The sequence below is a fragment of the Camelus bactrianus genome, chromosome 5 (assembly GCF_048773025.1).
Source record: "Camelus bactrianus isolate YW-2024 breed Bactrian camel chromosome 5, ASM4877302v1, whole genome shotgun sequence".
NCBI classification, from domain to species: Eukaryota; Metazoa; Chordata; class Mammalia; order Artiodactyla; family Camelidae; genus Camelus; species Camelus bactrianus.
Genome location: NC_133543.1, coordinates 17,571,394 through 17,597,346, shown reverse-complemented (window position 1 = coordinate 17,597,346; position 25,953 = coordinate 17,571,394). Strand labels below are relative to the sequence as shown.

Below are 25,953 nucleotides of genomic sequence, written 5' to 3'. Positions count from 1 at the left end.
GTTTCCACTTTGGGGCTATTATGAATAATGATTTGTGTACACATTTTTGTGTGGATGTTTTCACTTTTCCTTGGTATATACCTAGGTTTTCCTTTGTTCAGAATTTTTTGGCTTGATATAAAATTTGGGTTGATAGGTTTTTTCTTTCAGTGCTTTTAAAATATTCCTCCACTGCCCTCTAGGTTGCATTATTTCTAATAAGAAATCTGCTATCATCCTTGTCTTTTTACTTCTTTGAACGTATAATGTTTTTGGATGCTTTTAATAAGTTTTTCTTTTTATCATTGGTTTTAAGCAATTTGGTTATGATGTGCTTTGGTGTAGTTTTCATCATGTTTCTTATATTTGGCTTTGTTGAAATTCTTGGACTTAAAAGTTTATAATTGTCATCAGGTTTTTTAAACATTTCAGCCATTTTTTTTCTTCAGATATTTGCTCTGTCCCACCCTCACTTTGGGACTTCAGTTATTCATACAGTAGGTTGCTTGAAGTTGTCCCACAGTTAACTTTGATATTCCTTCATTTTGGTGGATTCTTTTGCCTCTGTGTGATTTTATTTTGGATAGTTTCTATTGCAATGCCTTTGAGTATCTTTTCTGAAGTCTAGTGTACTGTCACTCTATTTTAATATAGTTTTCATCTCACATATTGTAGTTTTCATCACTAGAAGTTTGATCTGGGTTTCTTCAGTATCTTCCAGTTTCTGCTTAACTTTTTGAACATATGGAGCACAGTTGCAGTAACTGTTGTAGTGTCTTTCTCTGCTATTCTAACATCTGTGTCAGTTTCTATTGATTGATTATTCTCTTTAGTATGGGATTTCTTTTTCTGTCTCTTTGCATTCCTGGTAATCTCTGAGTGGATGCCTGACATTTTGAAATTTACTTTGTTGGATGCCAGATCATTTTGTAGTCCTTTAAATCTTGAGTTTTGTTTTGGGGTACAGTTGAGTTACTTGGAAATAGTTTGGTCCTTTCAGGTCTTACTTTTATGTTGTGTTCTGTCCGTTTGTTGCCATGCTTAATCTACATTTATTATTCTCCATTACTGTGGCAAGACCTTCCTAATACTCAGTGCCCTTGAGTTATGTTTTTACATTCTGTCCGTGGAAAGGAGCATTGTGGTCCAGTATGAGTGTCACTAGTATTTTCCCAGCCAAACAGGATGAAAACCTTTTGGATAGTCCCCCCCACCCCCACCCCCAGCCTTAGGGAGTTACACACATTCCCTGATTAGTACTCTGCTGGATACTTGAGGGGGCCTTTCTGTAGACCTCCAGGATTCTCTCCTTGAAGCCCTGCTCTCTCCTGTCTGGTATTCTTCCTATGAATTTCAGCGGCTTGGTCTCCCTGGATTCTCAGCCTCATCTTCTCAGCTAAGGGAGGCTTGTGTGCTCTGTCTCATTGCAATCTCTCGGCACCACCGCACAGAAACTCTCTCAAAGCAATTTCATTTGTTTTCCGAAACTCCGAATCATTGACTTTTGTTGTCTAATGTCTAATGTCTTGAAAATAGTTTATTTTTTCCCCTTGGGTTATTTCAGTTGGGAAGATAAATTCAGTCCCTTTTATTCCATCATGGATGGAATAGAATCTGCCCCAAAGGATTTAGACAGATGAACAAACCAGTTGGGATATGAACTCTTAAATTAATTTTTTTTCCAACGAAGATTTTTGTTGATATTTTAAATTCTTTTCATGATAAGTTTCTTGGTGTAAGTAAGTTTTCTGTTACCTTTACAGCTTGCCTCTGAAGATTGACTTGCTAGATAGTCCAGACTTACTGGAAACAACCATTGATGATGTAATTGGGACACTTGACACTATGGACACATCCCAGGCACCAGATGAAATTAACAAAGCCACCAGGCAGACTGGATCAGAGGAACCTGAAGTTGAACACGGGAGTAAGTAAATGTTCTGTATAACATCAGTGACGTTTCTTTATTTTACTCCCCTTTGAAATGAGCTGTGTAAGTCAGTTCCTCCAATAATATTTTATGCATCAATGTTGAATTTGAAATTTTAATGTAGAATAGTTATGCCTTCTTGCCTTTTTGGCTTAAGGGTCCGTTGAAATATTTATGGTCTCACATAATTGAGACCATTAAACATTTGTATTATTTATAAGTGATTAAACATTTTCGAATTTTCAAATTTGCTTTTTGTTTCTTGAGTGAAAATTAAGAAAGAAGTTTCCTTAAAGATTTTTTTAGGGCACAGTCTTGAATAAATGTTTGAACATTCGATTAACTCCTAGAAAGTATTTTGTTATTAATGAGGGTTGTTGTTGCCCAAAACCACAAAAATAAATAAGTCAGAATGCATGCTGCTTTCCTTAACTTCTTAAAAGGTTAAAAGGAAACAGTAGATTGCACACTGAAAAATTCTATGTATTTGTGAGTTTGGTTTGATATTAAAGTGTAAACTGTCTTTAAACAGGAAGTTTCTATTGAATTTCAGTGTAAAGTGTGTTCATTTAAAAGCAGCTTATACTTATGTGACTCTTGCCAACTTTGATTTCTATTGCTAAAATTAGACTCCATCTTTAAACAGCTCATGGGAAATTGCCTGTGAGTATGCTGTTGTCTCTGAAGAGTGTGGAATACAGCAGGAGTGTTTGGTAATTTACACAGAAGTGTTAATGAGCAGTTACACAGTGCTTCTGGTTAATAGAACATGCTGAAGTAATAATGGTAATTGGCATTAAAAATTTGTTCTTCCGTTCCCTAAGTAATCACTACAAATACACGGTTAAACAAATGTTCTGATATATCATAGTTATGTTTTTATTGACATCTATCATGTTTAAATTGTGCTTGTGAGTCTGAGGTCAGGGAAACAAATTTATTATGTTGATAATTTCAGAATGGTATTCTAATCTGTTTTTTTTTTTTTTTTTAAGGTAGTAGTCAGTTATTGGATTAAGAAAACTCTCCATTACTCCAGGCACACTTTGTTTTATTGCACTTTGCAGATACTGTGCTTTTTACAGAATGAAAGTTTGAGGCAACCCTGCATTGTTAGATGATGGTTAGCATTTTTTAGCAATAAAGTATTTTTTACTTAAGGTTTATACATTGTTTGTGTAGACTTAATGCTATTGCACACTGAATAGACTACAGTATAGTGCAAACAAAACTTTTATATGTACTGGGAAACCAAAAAAAATCATGTGACTCACTTTATTGCGGTAATCTGGAATGGAACCTGTGATATCTCTAAGGAATGCCTGCATTTCTCATGTACTTTCTTTGCAACAGTTTCTTTTGGTTATTTTCTAGTTTCCACAGCCCTGCCCTGGACCCTGTCTCTTGTTAGAAATGATCACTTTGTCACTGGCAAGATGTGAGATGTAACAGACCAAAGTCATTAGGATTTAGATTCAACCAGAAGCAGGAGCTGTTTAATACAAAGTATTTTCAGGGTTAAAATAAAAAGTATCTTTTAGAGGATGGCAAGATTGATTTTATTTACATTACATTTTATGTCCATTATATGAATTTTTAAAGTTTTTAAAATTCTTTCAGTGCTGCAATAGTATTCTATTAGCAAACAACATTTACTTAGTACATACTTTTAAGGAAATTGTATTGGTTTTGGGGAATATGGTAGAACAAACTAGGGATGCCTAGAAAAGAAGAGCTCAAATGATATGTAACAACTTCAAATATTTCAAAGCCTGTTATATCAAAAACTTGACTTTATGTCATTTTATTTGTGGATCTTAGATCAGCAATTTGAAAGTATAGGGAAGCAGATTTGGAATCAGTATAGGGAATAATTTTTTAACTGTTTCAGGAGTAGATACCTAACAGTGAGGGAGCCCTTCATTCTACTGAGCAGCTTAAATGCTATAGACGTTGTGGCAGAAGAAATTGTTGCATAGTGTAGGAGTTTTATTAGTAACAGTTCAGATGTATAACATTTGCACAGGGTCAATCAATGGAAATAAGGTTTTGATGTTAAGAATTAAGTTCTTATAATCTTGGTACCCAATTTATTCTGTATTTTCTTTTGGTTGTAATGTCAAAATCCTGATTGACCTAGGTAAGTAGTTATAAATGATAACTTTTTTTAAAGAAGTTTATCCTAGAATCTCAGGGTATTTCTCAGCTAAACAGAAGGTAGGAGAAGAAGCTTTATTTCAACCAATCTCCCTCCCAAACCCAACAGTACTAATTTATCAACATAAGCTAAAGCACTGTGATCTGAACATCATGTTAAAATTTAGTGTCAAATAATTTGAAGCATAAGAAAAGCAGGAGGTGGCAATTAAGTAAATAAATGCGTATGGAAGATTTTGAGAAGATTAGTGTTGAATTAATGATTCTTAGTTTTGTTTGCACATTAAAATCGCCTGAAGAGTTTTAAAAACTACCTACTGATGTCAGAAAACTACCTTCAGAAATCCCATGTCATTGTTCTAGGATCAGCTCTGGGAATCAATATTTTTTAAAAGCTCCACATCTAATTCTAATATGCAGCCAAGGGAAAGATTTACAGAGCTAATTGATGGACACTTTTAAAAGATCCCTTTGACCAAAAGGAAATGATTTCATAGTTGTTCCCCCCTTCTACTTGATTATATAGAAATGATTAGGCATTCAGCAGCTTTTTTGTCAAGTGGACAAGGTAAAAATTCAAACTCATACCAAATTAGTCCCTGCAAAATAAGATTATTACAACTAATGGTTGTTGATTAGAGTTCATTTAAAGCTGAATTGTATTTGTCATATTATCTTTTCAGTGGTTGGAGGATTTTATTTGCAAAGTGTTTTGCAGCTAGGTGGTACACAGAGAAGATAAAATGCTTGTCCTGCATCACACTTGATGTTAACAATAGGTATATATTGAGTCGGTGAATGAATCAGTGTATGTACTTCATCTGTTTGCTCCACATAAGTTTAGAAAGCAGTGTATAATCAGGGCCAAGGGAAGAAAACAGCAAAGTGCTAAGTTTTGGCAGGAGGAGCTTGGGTTGTGGTTATGGAAGGAAAAAAGGATCATGTCACACATGTTCTCTGCCTTTTCTTCAGATGTTTTAGCTGGTAAGCTTTCTTACCTACATATGCTATTGAGATTTCATATCTAGTGGCTTTTTAGGAGCAGTTCAGATACAAGGCAGTGTTCCTATTTAAATTAACTTTCCATTAATTTGATTAAGAATTATCTGGGTATAGAAAGAAACTTTATTCTGTGGTGATCTGGATTATTATCTTTAACTGATGGTAACTGGTGTCGGGGCAAACAAAAGCTTAAGTTTATACCCTCATGACAGCCTAGCAGACTGAGGGGCTATTTTACTTTTTTTTTTTTTTTTTTTTTCCAGCATCAAAAGATGCCTCAGAGAAGCTCAAACACCGTGAGATGGAAAACAGTCCTTTGTCGTCCCCTCATTCTAACATCAATGTTAATATCAACAACCAGGTATTCAGATTTCTCCTTTATACCTGTCACACATCTCCAGACTTCCCAGAAATCTTTTCTATCCAAAGATAATACTTTTTCTTTTCTTTTGCTAGGAAATCTGTCTGTGCTGAACTCTTATAAACCTGGTTTATCATTTAAAAAGGTGAAATTTGTGGATATTTGGGGGAAGGGAGGTAACTTGACATTAATAATATAATGTCACCTCATGATTTTTTTTTAACACAGTCAAAAGTGGTACAGTTGTTAAACCTTTTATTTTGATTCAGCTCATTCCTTCTCTAATTTTGTCCAATGAGGATCTTGATTTAGTTGAAGAACTTAGTTCAAAGCCTTTTAAAATTATAAGAAGATTTGTTCGGAAGGGAACTGCTCTGTAATAAAACAAGGAAGCGAATAGAACTTCAGATGCTTAAGCCTCATCCGTCATACCTTTCGCATGATGTGGGCGGGGTGAGATATATTTAAACCAGTTAAACTTCAGTTAATTGTTTGACTGTATTTAAAATTTTTTTCATACTTCTACATTAAATAACTTATAGAGATAACTAAAATAAATTGAGTGGGATAAAAATTATTCATTGTATCAGTTCCCAGATGTCCTCACTAAGTGGAAGAGTGAATTTTAGGTAATGATCTGGAGACAACCCCCTTTTTTTCCCTATATATAGACAACAGATAACAAGGATCTGTAGAATGAATTTTGTTTTAGTTTGGTTTTAAAGAGGAAAGGGAAATATCTGACTTGTAGTGTTCTTTCATCCTTGGATAACTGGAATTTCTTCAGAGACCAATATGGAGTACAGAGTGATTTTCTTCTTACATAGTCATTGTTAAAATTGTTCTTTTTGAATCCAAGTCTGTCTTTTTTTTTCCTTCTGTTTGTTTTTTCTTAAAAATGTCTTTAAGAAGGTGATTAAATTTCAGAAAGCCTTTCATTTTTTTGATCCCTCAGTATTTTTCAATTCTGTTTCCTTTACATTGTCAGTTTTATGTTTGTTTGTTGTTTATTTTTTACTATCTCTGTAAGGTAGGGGAGTGCAGAGTGAGAGACAGAAGGGTTAATTAAAAACTTTAGGTGGTTGGCAATTAATTTGACACAAATTTAGTGGAGGCCTGGAATGAACCTAAAGAAGAATGAAGCCTGGTAAATCCTGGAGGGGTCGGCAGGGTGGGGAGAAGAGTGACTTACACTGAAGGGAGTCATGGAAATTCACTGAGTAGCTGCTTACTTTTTTTGTAAAATTCCATGCACATTTTGCTATAACTTAACTGAGCCTCTGAACCAGAGGATCTATTAAATTAGTTTTGAAGCCTTGAAAAAATGAGTGTGGGTTCAGGATAGGAAAGAGAATAAAAGAATGGGTTAGGCAAAGGACGGTATGCTGTTAAGGAGTATTTTGGTGCTCACATAGCTAGGAAAATAATAGCTAGCATTTGGTGAGTGCTTACTCAATGCCAGGCAGGAATAACAAAAAAAGAATTCAGTTTTGTATCAGCTCCACTAACTAAAGTAATTTTAGGATGAAAAATCTACTGTAAATAAAATATATTGTTCTAAAACAAAGTATCAGTTGTTGGATGGTTAGCTCTAAAAATTAGGTAACTGGGAAGCTCTGAGCCAGCCACAGAGTCTTGAGGCTCAGACTAGCACTACTGACAACAAAGTTGACTTCAAATTCATGTCCGAAGAACCCATTTTAAAGGGATCTCATACCCCATCAGACCTGCATTACCCAGGATTGATACAGTCACTTGAGAACCCGATAGATACACTGTTGATCGAGTTCTACAAACCTGTTTATTGTTTACTTTGTAAGATAGAAAATAATAAATATTGTGAGGAATCCAAGAATGACAAAATCTTGGCCCTCAGGAAACTTAGACCTGTCCCGACTAGCCCCATGGAAGTGTTGCAAATGGCCTTCTCCAGTGAGCACTTCCTATTGCAGATCTCATGCACTAATGGAATTTTCTGAGGGTAACAGCTGGGAAGTACAGTATTTGAAAGGCAAAATCAGAATCCATGAAGACTTTAACAGGCTGGAATAAAGGATTGGATTTAAGAATGTATAGTGTGACAAGTCTGACAGAAATGTAGGATTAGGGTAGGGAGGTAGAATTAACAAACATGTAAAAAAATGTTTGAGAATATGTAAATGGAGTATGAAGTGTGGCTCCCAAACCAACAGTGTTGTATTGACTGAAAGGACTTACAAAGTGAGATCCAACCATAGCATTAAAAAGTAAGAGAGGTACCACTCTTTAAAAATGACTTAGGAAAACTAAAGCAGTTTGAGAAGAAAAGAAATATGGTGAAGGGTCTTGAAGCAAAGTTACAACTGAGAATCTCAGTAATCTCAGGAAAGAACATTCAGTTATCTCAAGAGCTATAATGTGAAAGAAAGTATAATGTGAAAGAAAGTAACTTGTTTTTCAATAGCTTCAGAGAAGAGTTAAGGTCAACGAGAACATTAGAGTTATGCAGATTTCATATCAACGTAAGAAAGCATTTCCTAAAATATCTGCAAATTGAATGAGATGCCTGAGGAAGCAGCAAATTCCCCAGTGTGGGAAGTTCCTCAGGCCAAGGCTAAATTAATCACCTTTTGAAATATTTTGGTGGTTGGATGAACTGATCGTTCTTTCCAACCCTGAGATGCCCTGATTTTAAGTGTCGGTGTTGGGATTCTTCCCTCTTTCATGGTGCCTCCTTGTTTAGAAAGTATTCACGGTGTCCGCCTGACCTGTGTGTTTGAAATCCTTTAGGGCTTACTGTGTCAAGATCTACAGATTTTTCAGTTACCTTCATCCTCTTAATTACTTGAGACAATTCCAGGATTTTCTTTATCTTCAAATTTCATTTCAGGAATCTTTTTTTTTTCTTGTTCTTTGATCAGCAATCAAATTTTTTAAAATGCTTAAAGTAACAAAATCTAAACTGCATTTATTAGTGAGGATGGGGGCACAGTTAAAGCATGAATGGCCCTTAGTAACTAGTCTTTTTAGGGTGAAGGATTAAAAGTACAGCATGTTGACTGTGTTCTCTTGACCGGAAGTTGGCAGCCTGTTTAATTTAAAAGATCAGTAAATATTTCAGTCTTAGCAACTAAAGTCTCTGTCTCTAGTCTCTGTCGTTGTACTCAACTCTGCCATTATAGCATGAAAGCAGCCATATAGGGATGAGCATGGCTGTATTCCAGTAAACTTTATTTACTATAACAGGTGGTGGGCCAGATTTGGCCTCCAGGTTGTACTTTGCTGACCCTTTCTCTTGTTGTTAGGAATTTAAGCTGGCTGCAGGTTGCTACCACATATGATTTGGAATAATCTTTGTCATTTTTACTCTTTTGATTTTCTTTGTATACTTAAAAGTATAACCAGAAAGTATATCAAAAACCAGAATCTGCACTCTGAATAAAACAAAGTAGAAAGGTGAATTTATTGTGAGGGTTTTGACCTGCAAGCTTGGAAACTCCGGGCTTGGGAATAGTAAGTTCCGAGTTGCTCACCAATCAAGAGGTTCTTGTGGGATAAATACAGAAGTTACTTGTTTTTTTTGTTTTTTAATCAGCTGATTGGTTGCTTAGTGGTCTTCTTTCTTATTTGGATCAGGGTAGCTGAGTCAGGGAAACAGGGAAATCCAGAGATGGCATGAACAAACTTCGAGTATGGGGATTGGCTGGTGTTCTCTGCTGAATTCTGAGAAGAGCTATAAAAAAGATTAGGTTAAGTTTCCTTTACACGCCTTCATTGACCATCTTCATTTTGTCCCTGCCATAAGTGACTCCAAACATTTTAGTTTGGTTTAATAAATAGTTACTTTCTTTCCCTTTATCCTCAATTTGGACACAAAAGGTATGGTGATAGGTCTAACTTCCCTTTGGGAAATGGAGGCGATCTTCAGACATTAGCAGTGCAAAGGCCACACTTCTCCAGGGATCAACGAGCTGTTGCCTGTCATGTAACTTGTAAGTAGAAATGATACTTTCACAAATGCAAAGGCAAATATTTCCTATTTGACAGTAGTTGCTGTAGAGGAGGAAGTAATTTTCCCTCTACCCTTAGTTCTTGGATGAGACCCCTGTAACAAAAGACAGATTAATGAGAAAAACAAACAAGTTTATTAATATGTATACCTCCCATATACATGGGAGATACCAGGGAAAAAGGAGTACCTTTCAGAGGTGGAATTCAAGCTAAGGACCATATTCAGCTAAAGTTAAAAAAAAAAAAAAAAAGTGTAGTGGAGAGTAGGAGGAAAAGCAGGGTAAACAAGTGTGAGGCTTGTTATGCAGATTTAAACCCTTGCTTTTCAGTGACAGGAGCTGTCTGCAGGGATTACATCTGTCCTTCCTGGTGAAGAGGGAAGGAGCGACTCCTTAGTAAATTTCTGTCCTGCTTTTAGGCAAATAGGGGAAGAACAGAGCTTTTCTTGTATCTGTTTCTTCTCAGTTGCCTTCAGCTCAAAATAATCCTGATGCCAAAGCGACATATTGGGGAATGGCATATTCTCCTACCCCTCGTTACCTTGACTTTTTCAGCTTAGAGAATAGTTACTAATAATATTATACTAATATTGTTGTAGGTTTTTTAAAAAATAATTTTTAAGTCTAGAAATCAGGCTATCATTCTATTGGTGGCTTACCATTTTTTAGTTTATATAGCAAGCTAGTTCTAGAAAGTTCATATCCCTTTTGTCATGGTATCAGGCATTCTTCTGGCTTCATTTAGATCCATTAAACAGTTTAAGGGGAAGAAACAGTTTATAAAGTGGTTAAAACCTTTGTGTATATTTAGTATATATTTTAAAATATATTTAAAATATGAGATAAATTGTATCTGCTGTTCTAAAGCAGGATTCTTAACTTGCAGATCATGGATCTACCCATGAATAATTATGAGGAGCGCCTTAAACCCTATAAAATTGAATACATATTCTTGTCTTTGATTCATTTATATATTTTTCTGGAAAGTGGATCCAAATTTTATTAAATTCTCAAAAGGGTCCATGACTCAAAAAAGGAGTGAACCATACCAACCTTAAAATAACTCTTTGCATCTCTGCAAGGTTATAACTAAAAAGAACTTCACTTTAGTTAAAAGACTTGTACAATTTTTTTAATTAAACAATTTCAGCTTTTCTTAGGCATTTAAAGAAGGAGCTCTGAGAAATAAGACTTCTCTGTGTGTGTAAAACAAACAAAAAAAATCATTTTTCTTTTGGGTTTTACTGTTTACACTAATTACCTTCGGTATTTGACTGTGTCAGTGCCCTACTGAAAGTGTTCACATTTCCTAGCCAAGATTGTTTCAAGAGTGGCTTCAAGTCTGTATTTGATGGCATTCTGGTTGAGAACTTGAAACCAAGTCCTCCTAAAGTTGAGTTCCCCTGCTGAGTTTATAATTAATCTCTTTATCCAAAACCTTTATTCCCTTTCTTGTCCCGTCCACGTTCCCCTCGGGATTGAGGAGTATCACAGAAAAGGGGGGATTGAAACCAAGCAGAACGCTGAGTCTTCCCGGGTACAAAAAGCCTCTTCATGTCCCCATTCCTTGTTTGTAGAAAAAAAGGCTTTAGTCTCCTAGGCTTTCCCTGAGTTCCAAAGAGCAGACTTCAGTCAGTTAATGATTAAGACAGTAGAGTCACAGGACTCCTAGTTCTTCCTGAAGGGATGCAGAAAACAATCTGGTGCATATCTTTGAGTTGTTCTACGGAAACTCAGACCCCCACCCAGGTGGAAAATAGTGACTACATGCTGACCACAAACACAGGGACCCCACACTGGTTGGAACCAGAAGGTTGAGATTCTGGAAACATCACCCTGTTACCTCACCGTCGGCCAATCAGAAGGAGGTCCACAAGTTGATCATGCATCCTATAACCCTCTTCCCTAATGTTGTCTTTCAAAACCCTTGTCTAAAAGCCTGGTCTTTTAGACCAGGGGGGGAGTTCTGGTCTTTTGCGCATGAGCTGCCTGTTCTTGCTTAGTGCCCTGCAAGTAAACCCTTACTTTGTTGCAGACACCCACTGTACAAGTTTGGCTTTCTGAGCCTCAAACACACAAGCCCTTGCGCATAACAGACTTAAGCAGACTTTGGATCGACTTAAGCTCCTAAGCTGACTCTGACAGCTGAATGACTCTGCTCTACAGTAGAGTTCGAGCATCTGATCATGTTAGAACAGGTCTAATTTGGGGGGTGTTTAGGAATCAGCGTGTCTTTTTAATTCTTTTGGTCTTCTGTTTGCCACATTTTGGCCATCTGAGGCAGATATATCAGCAGCAGAGTAACTGGCTGTCACTGGATTTACATGCTATCGCAAAACAATGTGAAAAGATTGTAAATCTATTACGTTCAACTTGTATTTCACTATTTTTTACTGTTGTAAACATACAAGATAATTGTACAAAGCACAGATTTTTAAAAAGCAGAAAATTATAAAACCTTTATTATCCCACTACTGAGAGATAACTGCAGTTAACATTTTAAAGTTATGTATTTCCAAACATTTAAATGTGATATATATTTTGTTAAAAATGCAGCATCATTGGTTTTTTTAAACTAATCGATTGTAACTCTCTTTATTTCAACAACACATTATAGATAATACTTAAACTGCATGTGTGTCATCATTGTGTGTATTCAGTCTCCTACTAGACATTTAGATTGTTGCTAATTTTCACTGTTGTAATGAGTGCTGTGACAAACAGTCTTACAAATAAATATCTGCAATCATCATTGATTATTTTCCTGGGAAGTGGAAGTGTTAGGTCAAATTTCAGGCATAATTTTAAAATCTTTCATGCTGTTGCAAAATTGCCTTCCAGAAAGATGGTAACAATCACAGGTACTTTTACATGTGATATGTGTATTGAGTTCCTGTTTTTGTAAAAGTTTTAACATAAGCAGAAAAAGAAGTATCTGGCTATGTCTGATGCAGGTTACTCTGGGAATCCTGTGACAGCAAATATAAATGATTAGCAAATAATCTCAAGTCTGCAATGTAATTGTCTCTGAAAAGAAAATGTCAGCATTTGAAGTAGCATGATATTTTCCCAGGTTTACTGAGATATAATCAACAAGTAAAATTAAAATATACTTAAGGTGCACAACTTGATGATTTGGTATAAATACGCATTGTGAAATGATTCCTACAGTCAGATTAACTAACACATCCATCACCTCACAGAAGTTACCTTTTTGTTTTATTTTGGTTTTTGGTGAGAATGTTTAAGGTCTACTTTCTTAGCAGATTTCATGTATAAAAAAACTATAACTGTGGTCACCATGCTATACATTAGGTCTTCAGGATTTATTCATTGTATACTTTTACCAGCCTCTCCCTATTTCCCCACCCCTTAGACCCTAACCATTCTACTCTCTGTTTCTATGAGTTGGATTTTTTTTTCTTTAGATTTCACATTTAATGGAATTTTTTTTTTAAGATTCCACCATGCAGTATTTGTCATTCTCTGATTTAGTTCCCTTAGCATAATGCCCTCCAGCTTTATCCATGTTGTTGAAAATGGCAGGATTTCCTTCTTCTTAAAGGCTGAATAATATTCCGTTGTGTGTGTATATGTAAGTGTTTATGTGTGTATGTTTTACATTTTCTTTATCCAATTACCTGTTCATGGACACTTAGGTTCCTTCTGTTTCTTGGCTGTGGTGCATAATGCTGCAGTGAACATGGGAGTGCAGATACCTGTTCAGGATAGTGATTTTGTTTCCTCTGGATACATACCCCGAAGTGGGATTGCTGGATCATATGGTATGAACTAGCCATGATTGAAAAAGGATATAAGGTCTTCTTTCTAAAGATTAGGAAGTTATAGATATATAGAGTCTAGTACAAAGTAGTGATTCTCAAACTTTTATATGAATCAAATCACGTGGGTAAGCTTGTTAAACATTCATTGGGATCCCACCCAGAGGCAGATGTGTGGAGACCACACTAAGGAAAACCGAATTAGAATATACACATTAGTTCTATCTTTTCAAACCTAAAGGTGGTGCAGTATGTAATCCCATTAATGGTAGCTAGTCTGTTTTACAGAACAAAAGCTGTATCTGAGACTAGGAAAATACTTACAGTGAGTTTGGTATTTAGACCAGTGTTAAATGGTAACCATAATAATAATAATGGTAATTGTTCTTATTATTGTCATTCTTTTTTTTAAATAATTCCTTCGTTTTCATTGTCTTAACATTTTTTTTTCAATTTGATTTTTTTGATTGAAGTGAATTGTCATTCATTTTAAGTTAGGTAAAATGTCAGTTGTAGTGCAGATATGTTAAATTTATTAATTTGCTTTTTTCCCATTTCTTTTTGTAATAGTTAATTTATATGATTTTAATTATGATCTTCATTGACTGCACTTGTGCTTTATTTTATCATTTTCTTAAGTCTACCTGAGAGTATCCTCTTTATGGCAATATAACATAAGCTCAAATACAGTCATCTACCTGCTGACAGCTCCAGAATTACAGGGGTTACTCTGTGTAGGCCCCAACCTAAAATCCAGTTAAAATGAATTACAGCAAACAGCACAGATTCTTCATGTGTGGTTTAATTCAGGCATTTGTCCCAGAGAGTATAGTTGGTTATTCAGTTGCTTAAAGATAGGAAATTGGGCTAGATGATTTCTAGGGGTCCTTACCAATTCATATTTCGTATTTGTGATTATTGAGCCTTAGTTTGAAACTACTTGTAAGAATAGTTGACAGTCCTGAAGTTAGGATGTGATGCCTAAGACGACATGATTTCCTGATTGTCTGAATATGAACTTCAGCAGTCCCTTTTCTAGTTCCATTTAATTTTAACTGATCAGAATTGCTTACAGTCTATTTTTAACATCTAGGAAGAAGTGTTGAAGTTAACTGAGAAGTGTCTTAATAATGCCATTGACAGCCCAGGATTGAATGCCAGGAGAGTTCCTCCTGACTTGAAGAGTAACATTTTGAAGGCTCAAGTAGAAGCAGTACATAAGGTAAGCTGCCTTTAACAGAGTCTTGGTGAAGAAAAAAGGAGCAAGACACTTGGAGTCAAGAGACCCTGTAGAACAAATAAAATACATGAACATTAAACGTGACTTACCTAGCTCATGATTAGAGTAGTATCAAGAAACATGCTGAAGATGGCAAAATACCTCCCCCACTCTGAATTCTAATCAAGCCAGATTAAGAGGGGTCAGTCATGGAATGAAAAGATGAAAGATATTCTAGGATATAAGAAATAAAAAAAAAAAAAGTCAAATTCCTATAGAGGCGAGTCCCTAATATTTGCCACTATTATAGCCAGAAAATCTAGTTATTTTTAGGTCCCTGTCAATTATAAGTCTGTGACTTTAGGTCTTTTATCAATTTGCCATTTCCCCACCACCCATCTATTCCCTAATTCAGCAAAATTATGTTGGTATTAGCAACAGAGTGATAATTAGAAGGTGACAAGTTGGTTGACATATGGTAAAAGATGCAGTGGGTAGGGACCAGCATTCATGAAGCTTTTGGCATCCATGCTCTCAAAATACGCTTTCCCTTGGCTCTCCCTAATTTTCAGATTTATCCTCCATGCTAAAAGCAGGACAGAAGCCTGTCTTACCAAGTCCTGTTGTCAACTAAATTTTAAAATACCCTGTTTTTGAGAAGGTGCTCTTTACGCATCCTGTCCTCAAGCACAAGCCTTGAGGAGAACTGAAAGGACTTAAGGAGTATTATTCGTACTTTTTATCTACCTTCTCTCCCCCAATATAACATAAAACATAATATTTACATATAAAAATACATATAAAATATGGCAATACAGCCTCTGAAATCAAACAAGTTGCAATTGAATCTACCAACTACTAGCTTTGTGGCTTGGCAAGTTAATTTCCCTGAGCCTCAGTTTAATTATGTTTGAAAAGAAATAATGGCTTTCCTGACTACAATGTCATGAAACTAGAAATCAACCACAGAAAGAAAAACAAGAAAAAAGCAGTTATATGGAGACTAAACAACATGTTACTAAAAAAAACCAGATTCAAAGAGGAAATTTAAAAATACCTTGAGACAAATGACAGTGAAAACACACCCATACAAAATCTATGGGATGCAGCAAAAGCAGTCCTTAGAGGGAAGTTCTTAGTGATACAGGCTTTCCTCAAAAAATAAGAAAAATCTCAAACAACCTAACCTACCACCTAAAAGAATTAGAAAAAGAAGAACAAACAAAACCTAAAGTTAGCAGAAGGTAGGAAATAATAAAGATCAGAGAGGAAATAAATAAGAGATTTTAAAACAATATCAAAAAATTTAAAAACCAAGGTTCTTTGAAAGGGTAAATGAAACTGAGAAACCTCTGTCCAGGCTCACCAAGAAAAAAAAGAGAGGATCCAAATAAACAAAATAAGAAGTGAAAAAGGGTACACAACAACCGATAGCACAGAAATACAAAAAACCTTAAGAGAATACTGTGAGCAATTACATGCCAACAAATTGGACAACCTGAAAGAAATGGACAAGCTTCTAGAAACATACAGCCCACCAGAACTGAATCAAGATGAGACAGATAATTTGAGCAGATCAATCACTGGAAGTGAAATAGAATCTGTAATTTAAAAAAAAAAAAGTAACTCCCTGCAAACAAAGGTCCAGGACCAGATGGCTTCACTGGGGAATTCTACAAAATACACAAAGAAGAACTTGTACTGATAACTTATCAAACTCTTCCTAAAGACTGAAGAGGACGGAACACTCCCAGACTCATTCTATGAAGCCGCCATCACCCTGATACCAAACCAGATAAGGCATTACCAAAAAAGACAATTACAGGCCAGTATTTTTGATGAATATAGACGCAAAAATTCTCAAGAAAATATTAGCAAACAGTATCCAACAACACATAAAGAAGATAATACACCACAATTAATTTGCGTTGATCCCAGGATCACAAGGATGATTCAATATATGCAAATCAATCAATGTGATACATCATATTAACAAAAGAAAAGACAAAAACCACATGATCTTCTCAATAGATGCAGAAAAAGCATTTGATAAAATTCAACACCCATTTATGATAAAAACTTACCAACAGCCGAGACATGGAGCAGCCTAAATGTCCATCAGCAGATGACTGGATAAAGATCATGGAATACTGCTCAGCCATAAAAAGAATAAAATGCCACCATTTATAGCTGCATGAATGGACCTAGAGATTATCATACTAAGTGAAGTAAGTCAGAAAAGGAAAAGACAAATATATATCACTTATATGTAGAATCTAAAATATGACACAAATGAACTTCTTTATAAAACAGAAACAGACCCACAGACAGAAAACAAACATGGTTACCAAAGGGGAAAGGGAGTGGTGAGAGATAAATTAGGAGTTTGAGATTAGCAGATACAAACTACTATATATAAAACAGATAAAGGACAAGGCCCTACTGTATAGCACAGGGAAGTATATTCAATATCCTGTAATAAATCACAATGGAAAAGAATATGAAAAAGAATATATGTATATATAATTGAATCACTTTATATCAGAAACTAACACAACATAAATCTAACTGTACTTCAATAAAAAAAAATTTTGAGTGATAATGTTAATAGCTACCCTAAGGTGAGTTATAAGGATGAAATAAAATAATGAATGTAAAACATGGAACAGCTCCTGGCACATAATGAACATTTAATGTGTTGATCCCCAATGTTGAAACTACATGTTGTAGTAGTAGTGTTAGTAACAGTTGTTGTCGTTACCTTACATTTCAGTTATACTTTTGGATCTGTCTTGACTCAAACAGGAGAGAAATAACTTGACTAGCCCTATATTAAAGTTATAGTTAAAACTCGTCCCACGAAGAAAAATTCAGGACCGGATGCCTTAATTGTTAGAATCTACCAAACATTTAAGGAAGGAATAATAGCAATTCTACACAAACTCAGAAAAAAAGAAGAGAAAGGAGTACTTCTGAACTCATTTTATGAGACTAGTATTACCCCAATACCAAAACCAGGGAACAATATTACAAAAAAAGAATCTATTAAAAAAAAATCTATAGACTAATACCATTCTTGAACATAGACTCAAAAGTCCTTAACAAAATATAAGTAAATCATGCTCAACAGTTTATAAAAAGGATAGTACACCATGACCAAGGAAGGTTTATATCAGGGAAAAATAAGTCGGTTTGTCATTCAAAAACCAGTATAGTTCTACATACTAAAAATAAGGAAAATTGTGTCAATTTATATGGAAAGGTATTTCACAGAATTCAACACCTGTTCATGGTAAAGGCTCACACAAACTAGGAATAGAATGGAACTTCTTCAGCCTGATAAAGGGTATCAGTGAAAAAAATCTACGGCTAATATCATACTTCATGGTGAAAGATACATCCACTGAAATAACTAAAGTTAAAAACTGACCATCCCTATATTGGCAGTGATGGAGTGCCTGCAATAATGCACATTGCTAGTAAGAATTTAAAATGTTACTAGTACTTTAGAAAAGAGTTTGGTAATATATTAAACATATACTTATCATATGACCCAACAGTTCTACTTTTAGGTATTTACCCAAGAGAAATGAAAACGTAGGTTCACACAGATACTAGTACACAAATGTCCCTAGCAGGGACATTTGTAATAGCTAAAAACTAGAAATAATCCAAATATCCATCAACAGGTAAGCAGATAAACAAATTTGGGATATCCATACAGTGGAATGCTACTCAGTGCATACAAAGGAACAAATTAGTGATAAAAGCAACACCATGGGTTAACCTCAAAAGCATCATGTTACTATAAAGAGGTAGGCACAAAAGATAGGTATTATGATTCCATTTATGTGAAACTATAGGAAGTAAAGATCATTGTTTGCCATGTGTAAGTGATTTTGATGGGATTGCATTGGAAGCCTCATGGGTTCATTTTAGGGGGAGTGGAAATGTTACATATGCTGATTGTAGTGTTGATTTTGCACGTGTGTATTTTTTCAAAATTAATCAAATCATACATTTGAAATGTGTGCATTTTACTCTATGTAAATGGTAACTCAATAAAGTTGAAAAAACTGACCTCTCGAAGAATTTTTTAGAATTCTCTTCTGAAATATTCTTTGTATTCAGGGAAAAATAAAAAACCAAATGGGCAGAAGACCTAAACAAGCAATTCTCCAAGGAAGACATACAAATGATCAAAAAGCACATGAAAAAATTCTCAATATCACTAATTATCAGAGAAATGCAAATCAAAACTATAATGAGGTATCACCTCACACCAGTCAGAATGGCCGTCATTCAAAAATCCACAAATGACAAATGCTGGAGAGGCTGTGGAGCAAGGGGAACCCTCCTACACTGCTGGTGGGAATGCAGTTTGGTGCAGCCACTATGGAAAACAGTGTGGAGATTCCTCAAAAGACTAGGAATAGACTTACCATATGACCCAGGAATCCCACTCCTGGGCTTGTATCCAGAAGGAAATCTACTTCAGGATGACACCTGCACCCCAGTGTTCATAGCAGCACTATTTACAATAGTCAAAACATGGAAACAGCCTAAATGTCCATCAACAGGTGACTGGATAAAGAAGATGTGGTATATTTATACAATGGAATACTACTCAGCCATAAAAACCGACAACATAATGCCATTTGCAGCAACATGGATGCTCCTGGAGAATGTCATTCTAAGTGAAGTAAGCCAGAAAGAGAAAGAAAAATACCATATGAGATCACTCATATGTGGAATCTAAAAAACAAAAACAAACAAACAAACAAAAACAAAGCATAAATACAGGACAGAAATAGACTCACAGACAGAGAATACAGACTTGTGGTTACCAGGGGGGTGGAGGGTGGGAAGGGATAGACTGGGATTTCAAAATTGTAGAATAGATAAACAAGATTACACTGTATAGCACAGGGAAATATACACAAAATGTTATGATAACTCACAGAGAAAAAAATGTGACAATGAGTGTGTATATGTCCATGAATGACTGAAAAATTGTGCTGAACACTGGAATTTGACACAACATTGTAAAATGATTATAAATCAATAAAAAATGTTTAAAAAAAACCCAAATATATAGCTTAACATCTATTTTTCTTTTTGTCATGTAAATTAGAAAAATTCTGGCACTGAATCTTTCTGGATTCTGTATATATTGACTAACATAGCATGGTGTCTTAAGTAATTGAGAGCTGTGTAGTAAGGTGTATGAACTTGTGCACTAATACATTGCAGTGGAAGCTTGGATTATTCTTTTGGGTATGGGGTAGGTATGCAGAACAGGTATTTCCAAAGATAAGGTATAATTACCTCTTTTTATAACTGAAACAAATTGATATTTCTATTTTTACTGGAAAATAATGCAGATGTCTTATTACTTGAGTATCTTCAACAAAGATTTAATTTTTATGATTTTATTTTCTTAGGTTACAAGAGAAGAAAGCTTATTAAGTCATAAAAATGCCAATGTTCAGGATGCAGTCACAAACAGGTACAGTTTTGGGAACTGAATTAAATTGATGTTCTTTTCCTCTTAACTTTCTTTTAAGGGGGTGCTTTTCTCTCTCTTTCCCAGTCTGTGACCACATGGTTTCAGAATATCTGTGTGAAGGATAGCTTGAATTCACTTTTATTCACTACTTAGCTTCTTAGAACCTAATTTTGGATTATTTGAAGATACTCCTAATTAGTCTTTCTACATTCTTATTCTTCTTCAACTGATTCAAACTATAGCGCAAAAACAGCCTTTAAAGATATTTTTCATCTTACACCTAATGAGGAATGTATATTATTTCTCTTAGGCATGGTAGTTAATTGTAGTGCCATACTGCCTTCGCAGTGGTCTTGTTCTTATAAACTTTCTTACTGTGAGCTGTCGCATTATTCAAGCAGATTTCTTTGCTGTCCCTCTGAGTTCCTCCTGCCTATCTTTTCTTTAATGGGTATTATGCTATTTATTTGTCTTACTAGATTTTTATCCCCTGCTCAGTGCCAGTTGTTTCGTTCAGCTCTGTGTAGCCAATGTTCTTTGCTTATTTGGTGCTAAACATTGTTGAATGAATGAATGTGTTTCTTTTTCCGTTATTCAAAACTTATTCCGTGAAGTTTTCTAATTAATTCTATTCACTTCCAGGTTCTGTAATCAACATAGCATATAGCATATAACACACTTTGTATAAAGGACTTTACAGTTACTAAACAAACATGCTAATTGGTGATCAGGGTAAAAACTGGAATTACAAAGTAATCTTTTAATTAATTCTATAAATTAATTTGTCCACAACATTTTAAGTACCATTATTATTAGACCTTTTAGAGTAACCTTATCAAAAAATTTCTTTTTTGCCAAGAGAAGGATAATGATCATGTAACTACCCTGTTGTTTAACAGAAATTTCATTGAACTCTGGAAGCTAGAAGGATCTTAGAATATGTTTAATTTTCTAAATGGGTGTTGGTGTTTTGAATAATCTATTCTCTTCCCAGGATTTAAAATGAATCCTTTAAAATATGCTTAAATTCTTATATAAACTTGAATCTATTTCTGGATCTTTTCCTTTTCCCCATACCATACCACATTTCTAAAAATTTGCTTTACCCCTTTTTTGAAAGGAAATATTTCAGGCATAGTGAAAACTATGGAGATTATATAAATACATATCTGTGTACCAGATGTCAAGCTTTGTCACATCTTCATATTTTGCTGCAGTAGATTTTGATCATTTTTCTTTTATCTTTTTTATTGAGTTATAATTCTCATATATTTGCTCTTTAGAAGTATGCAGTTTAATGCTTTTCAGTACAATGACAAAACTGTGCAATCCTTACCATTATCAAATTCTCTAATATTGTCATCACCCTTAAAAGAAACACTATGTCAATTTGCAGTCTCTCCACATTCCTCTGTTTCCAGCACCTGGCAACCACTCATCTACTTCAGTTCGTGTAACTGAAATTGTACAAGATGGGTCTGGTTTCTCTCATTTAACATAATGTTTTTGAGGTTCATCCATATTGCAGCATGTATCAGTACTTCATGGCTGAATAATATTCTAATGTGTAGATACACCACATTTTGTCTGTCCATGTGTCTGGTGGACATTTGTGTTGTTTCTACTTGTTGCTATTATGAATAAAGCTGTCACGAACACTCACATGCAAGAATTTCTGTAGACATGCTTTGAGTTCTCTTCAGTACATACCCAGGAGTAGTGTTGCTGAGTCATGTGGTAACTTTGTTTTTACCTAATTGAGGAACTACCAAATTGTCTTCCAAAATAGCTGCATTTCCCAGTCCCACCAGCAGTGTGTGATCGTTCCAGTTTCTCCATACCCTTGCCAAGGTTTATTATTCCCCATTTTAAAAATGTATACCCATCGCAATGAGTATGAAGTGGTGTCTCATTGTGGTTTTGATTTTCATTTACCTAAAGAATAATGATGTTGAACATCTTTTCCTCTTTGGATAAAAGTCTATTCTGATCATGTATTTTTGTAGTGACAACTTTATTGAGATAAAATTTCAAATACCACACAGTGCTGTTCACCCACTTACAGTGTACAGTTCAGTGGTTTTTGTTTTGACATTTGAATTTTAAAAAATTATCCATGGTTTCTTCATTTTAACTGCTACAACATGTTCATTCTTTTATTAACGGACGGATGTTTGTTCCAAATTAACATTGTGTAGTTTCTTCCTTATACACACATGTTGTAAATACTTTTCATCTGCTATTTCTTGTGTTTTGCAGCAGTGTAAACTACATAGGACTCATCTTTTCTTCCTTTCCTTCTCTTTTTTTTTGGTTTGGTCTCAGGATTCTTTTTTTAAAATTGAAGTATAATTGATTTACAATTTATATTTGTTTCAGTTGTACAATATAATGATTCAGTATTTTTACAGCTTATACTCCATTTAAATGTATTATAAATTATTGATTATGTGTAAATCCTTGCAGCTTATCTATTTTATACATAGTAATTTGTACTTTTTAATCCCCTACCCCCATCTAGCTCCTCCCTTCTTCCCTCGCCCCACTGATAACCTCGTTTGTTCTCTACATCTGTGAATCTGTTTCTGTTTTGTTATATTCGTTTGTTTATTTTTTTAGATTCCATATATAAGTGATAACATAAAGTATTTGTCTTTCTCTATCTGACTTATTTCACTAAACATAATACCCTCCAGGTTCATCCATGTTGTTGCAAATAGCAAATTTTACTTCTTTTTATGGCTAATATTCCATTGCATATTTGTGCCACATCTTCTTTAGACTATAAAGAAGTCCACTCATCTGTTGATGGACACTTAGGTTGCTTCCATATCTTGGTTATTGTAAATAATGCTGCTGCGAATTTGGATGGGGCATGAATCAAAGGTAGATGATGGTCTTTTGGCTTTTTCCCCTTTCCTCCCTGGTGTTGAAGCATCTATAAGACTATTCCTTTTCTTGTTATTCTTACCTGGGGTTAGACATCCTTGTCATTACTGCTGGGTCTGCAAGTAACAGATCTCTGGCATCCTCTCACCTGGCTTGTCCTATTTTCATGTCTGGAGCACTCTCGATGTTGCTTCTGCCTTCTGCAGCAGAGCTCTCCAGCTTGTGTCCTTAAAAGGTGACTTCTCCTTATGGTTTCCCGACTTGTTTTTTCATATCTCAGGTGTTCTGTATAACTTCTTTCCCACTGAGCTTTCCCATTTATGTATTTGATAACAGCTTTCAAAAATCAGTCTATTGATCTGTCTTTTTTTGTGTATGTCTGTCTTACCTTTTTTGTGTGTCTGTCTTTTATATAATTTCTCCAGATTTGATGCTTTTTGGAGGAGACTGTAGCATTTAATCTGTCCATAATTCTGAGACCATCCTCTTCTACTGTGCATTTCATAGTTTTCAGGATTTCCTCAAGGCTTCTGAACTACTACTGACACCCTTTATTGGTTTTGAAGTTATATGAATTTTTTCTTTTGTTAAAAATAAATATATTCTGTCATTTCATTGAGATTTAGGAAGGAAGCAAAGTAGTCTACAATTTTGATCCATCTGTGAATGAGTCCGACCTGGATATGAAAACTGTTATATGGTGGGTGGGGAAGGGGTTCACATCGGTATATGCGGGCAGCACTGACTGCAGTCATGCTCCTCACAGATGTGATTTCTTCTTCCTCTACATGAATTTGTTATTCTTTCCTAAGCCTTTTCTTTGAAAATGCTGCCTGTGCTTCCTGTGTAGGTCCTCCATGATGTGAATTTATCTTTTTTTTCTTAGTGCTGTATTAAAAGAGAGTACTGTGCCCCTCCCTGAAGAGTCTCTTACTTTGATGCATACAGCACCTGCAGAAAACGGTTCTATTCTAAAGGTAACAGTTCCTTTTACTTTTCAAGATTTCTTCCAAAGATCCTACTGAGTTAAATCCTGAGTATAACCAAGGACATTTGCTGACTTCTTACTGACACCAGATCTTAAGGTACGGGAAAAGCATTGAGCCTCGGTTCTCTTGGGAGAATCCTATTGTGAGATCCCTCACAAGAGTATCTCAGGGTTTCTTCTCCAATTTTTGTGTTACTTGTTGGTATTTTTGTTTTTTTGGATGATCTCTGTATTTTTGTTTTTTGGATGTTGGCTGTGCTTCCCTAGTGTCTCAGACAGTACATGGCATATAGCAGGCACTAAATAAATATTGATTGATTGAAATTACTTTTCTGAGATTGTATTGTAATACAACTAGCTTATCTCAACTCTTGCCTTTCCTGTATCCATTTGCCACACACATAAAAAGAAAACAGTTGAATATGAAAACAAATATATGTATGTATATGCATGACTGGGACACTGTGCTGTGCACCAGAAACTGACACATTGTAACTGACTGCACTTCAATTTAAAAAAATAAATAAAAAATTAGAAACCACCTGTATTCCCACTACCCAAACACAGTATGTAGTTAATATTTGGTCTATAATTTTTCAGACTTTTGGGTTTGGAAAAAAAAAACCAACCTGAAATACCTTCAATCAGGGGATTCCTTTCTGCTGATTAAAATTCTGAAAAGATACATCAGCATCTTGACTGATCCTTGAAAATTCTTGTGTGGAACCTGAGATGTTTTTGAAACAGAGAAGGACATTTAGTTCAAAGATTTTTGCATATTGTACCAGACAGCATGCTAGGCTTTGAAAATTCAAAAATGAATGAAACATGGCCTCTTCTTTCAAACTGCTTATAGTACAAGTGGAGAGAGAATTTTAACACACTGTGGAAGAGATATGCACAAGCTATTTTGGGGCACTGACCCAGGCCCCAGGTTAGGAGGGGCAGATGTGAGGAGAGAGAACAGGTTTTTCATGTGTATGATTCAAATTAAGTTGACATTGAACAGGAGATGCACCATGGCCTGAAGACAGATAGACAGACATATATAAATTAAGGGCCTTTTTTGTTATGTACTACACCTTAGATACTTATTTCTCTTATTTCCAGATGGGAATTTTATCTTTTATCCTTTTAAAACTCTTCCTATCCCCCCCCCCCCGACACACACACACACTGAAGTATAGAGCTCTGTTTCTATAAGGTGCTTCAAATACTAATTAAATAAAAACTATTAATTAACATTTATGGGGGGTAGTTTATATTATACTCTTGTAAACAGTGAAGCACCCATACATATGGATAAAGAAGCATTTGAAATTCAGGCATCTCCTTTACTTACTGTCTGCTGTGGTGAACCTTTTACCTCTTTTATCTAGTTTAAGAGCTGATAGCCAGAACAGTCCTAACCCTACCCAAGTTTTGTCTCACCAAAAGGAATAGCTATAGGAAAATTCAGGTAACACTTTAGCTTTTTAAAGTTTTGCTTGTAGGTTAGATTCCCCTCTAAGCAAAAGTGGAATCACTAACAACCACGATTCCTGAATGTCCCTGTTTGTTGAATGGGTCACTTCATACGTGTGTACTTTGTCTTCATAGGACGCTACTGATGAATTGGATGCCTTGCTTTTATCTCTAACTGAGAATCTAATTGAGCACACAGTCACACCTCAGGTAAGTACGGTTTAAAACGGCAAGATGGAAAGTCATTTCTGTCTTGAAAAATGTTCCTGCTAGATTCCAATTTTTGCCTTTTCAACAATTTAGTAAAACTTTTCATTTAATAATAGTTTCTATTTCAGTAACCCTTAGCATTGCCTTTCTAAAGTTCTACCAGTTTGAATCTGTGTGTCACTGAATAGTAACCACGTGTTACCGTAAGCCTGTTTGTAAATTCAGCACCATATTTGATAACGTGAGAGGAACATGTGGGGATAAACCAGCTTCTAAAGAGTTCAGACAGTAAGACATTCAGTTTTTAAAAAACACTTATGGAAAGGTGGGAGCATAAGAATGTTTGGCATTAAACATGTCAATCATTATTTCAGTTTGGGAGATGGTGTGTTAAGTAGTGTGACCATAATACAAATAAGAAACAGTTCCTTCCCTCCAGAGACATACAAACAAGGTGGGGTGAAAGGTATATAA

The 25,953-nt window shown here is 35.2% G+C and overlaps 1 protein-coding gene across 5 annotated transcripts in view; it reads left to right on the top strand.

The window, feature by feature from the left end:
- Positions 1-25,953, top strand: part of EPB41L5 (erythrocyte membrane protein band 4.1 like 5) — a 102,969-nt gene that overhangs the window by 60,767 nt on the left and 16,249 nt on the right. For all 5 annotated transcript variants that reach the window (XM_074363511.1, XM_045516354.2, XM_074363512.1 and 2 more), the window contains 6 exons: positions 1,743-1,906; positions 5,332-5,429; positions 14,294-14,422; positions 19,864-19,928; positions 23,704-23,794; positions 25,405-25,479. In XM_074363511.1, the coding sequence (XP_074219612.1) occupies positions 1,743-1,906; positions 5,332-5,429; positions 14,294-14,422; positions 19,864-19,928; positions 23,704-23,794; positions 25,405-25,479 (622 nt within the window). The remainder of the gene's footprint in view (positions 1-1,742; positions 1,907-5,331; positions 5,430-14,293; positions 14,423-19,863; positions 19,929-23,703; positions 23,795-25,404; positions 25,480-25,953) is intronic.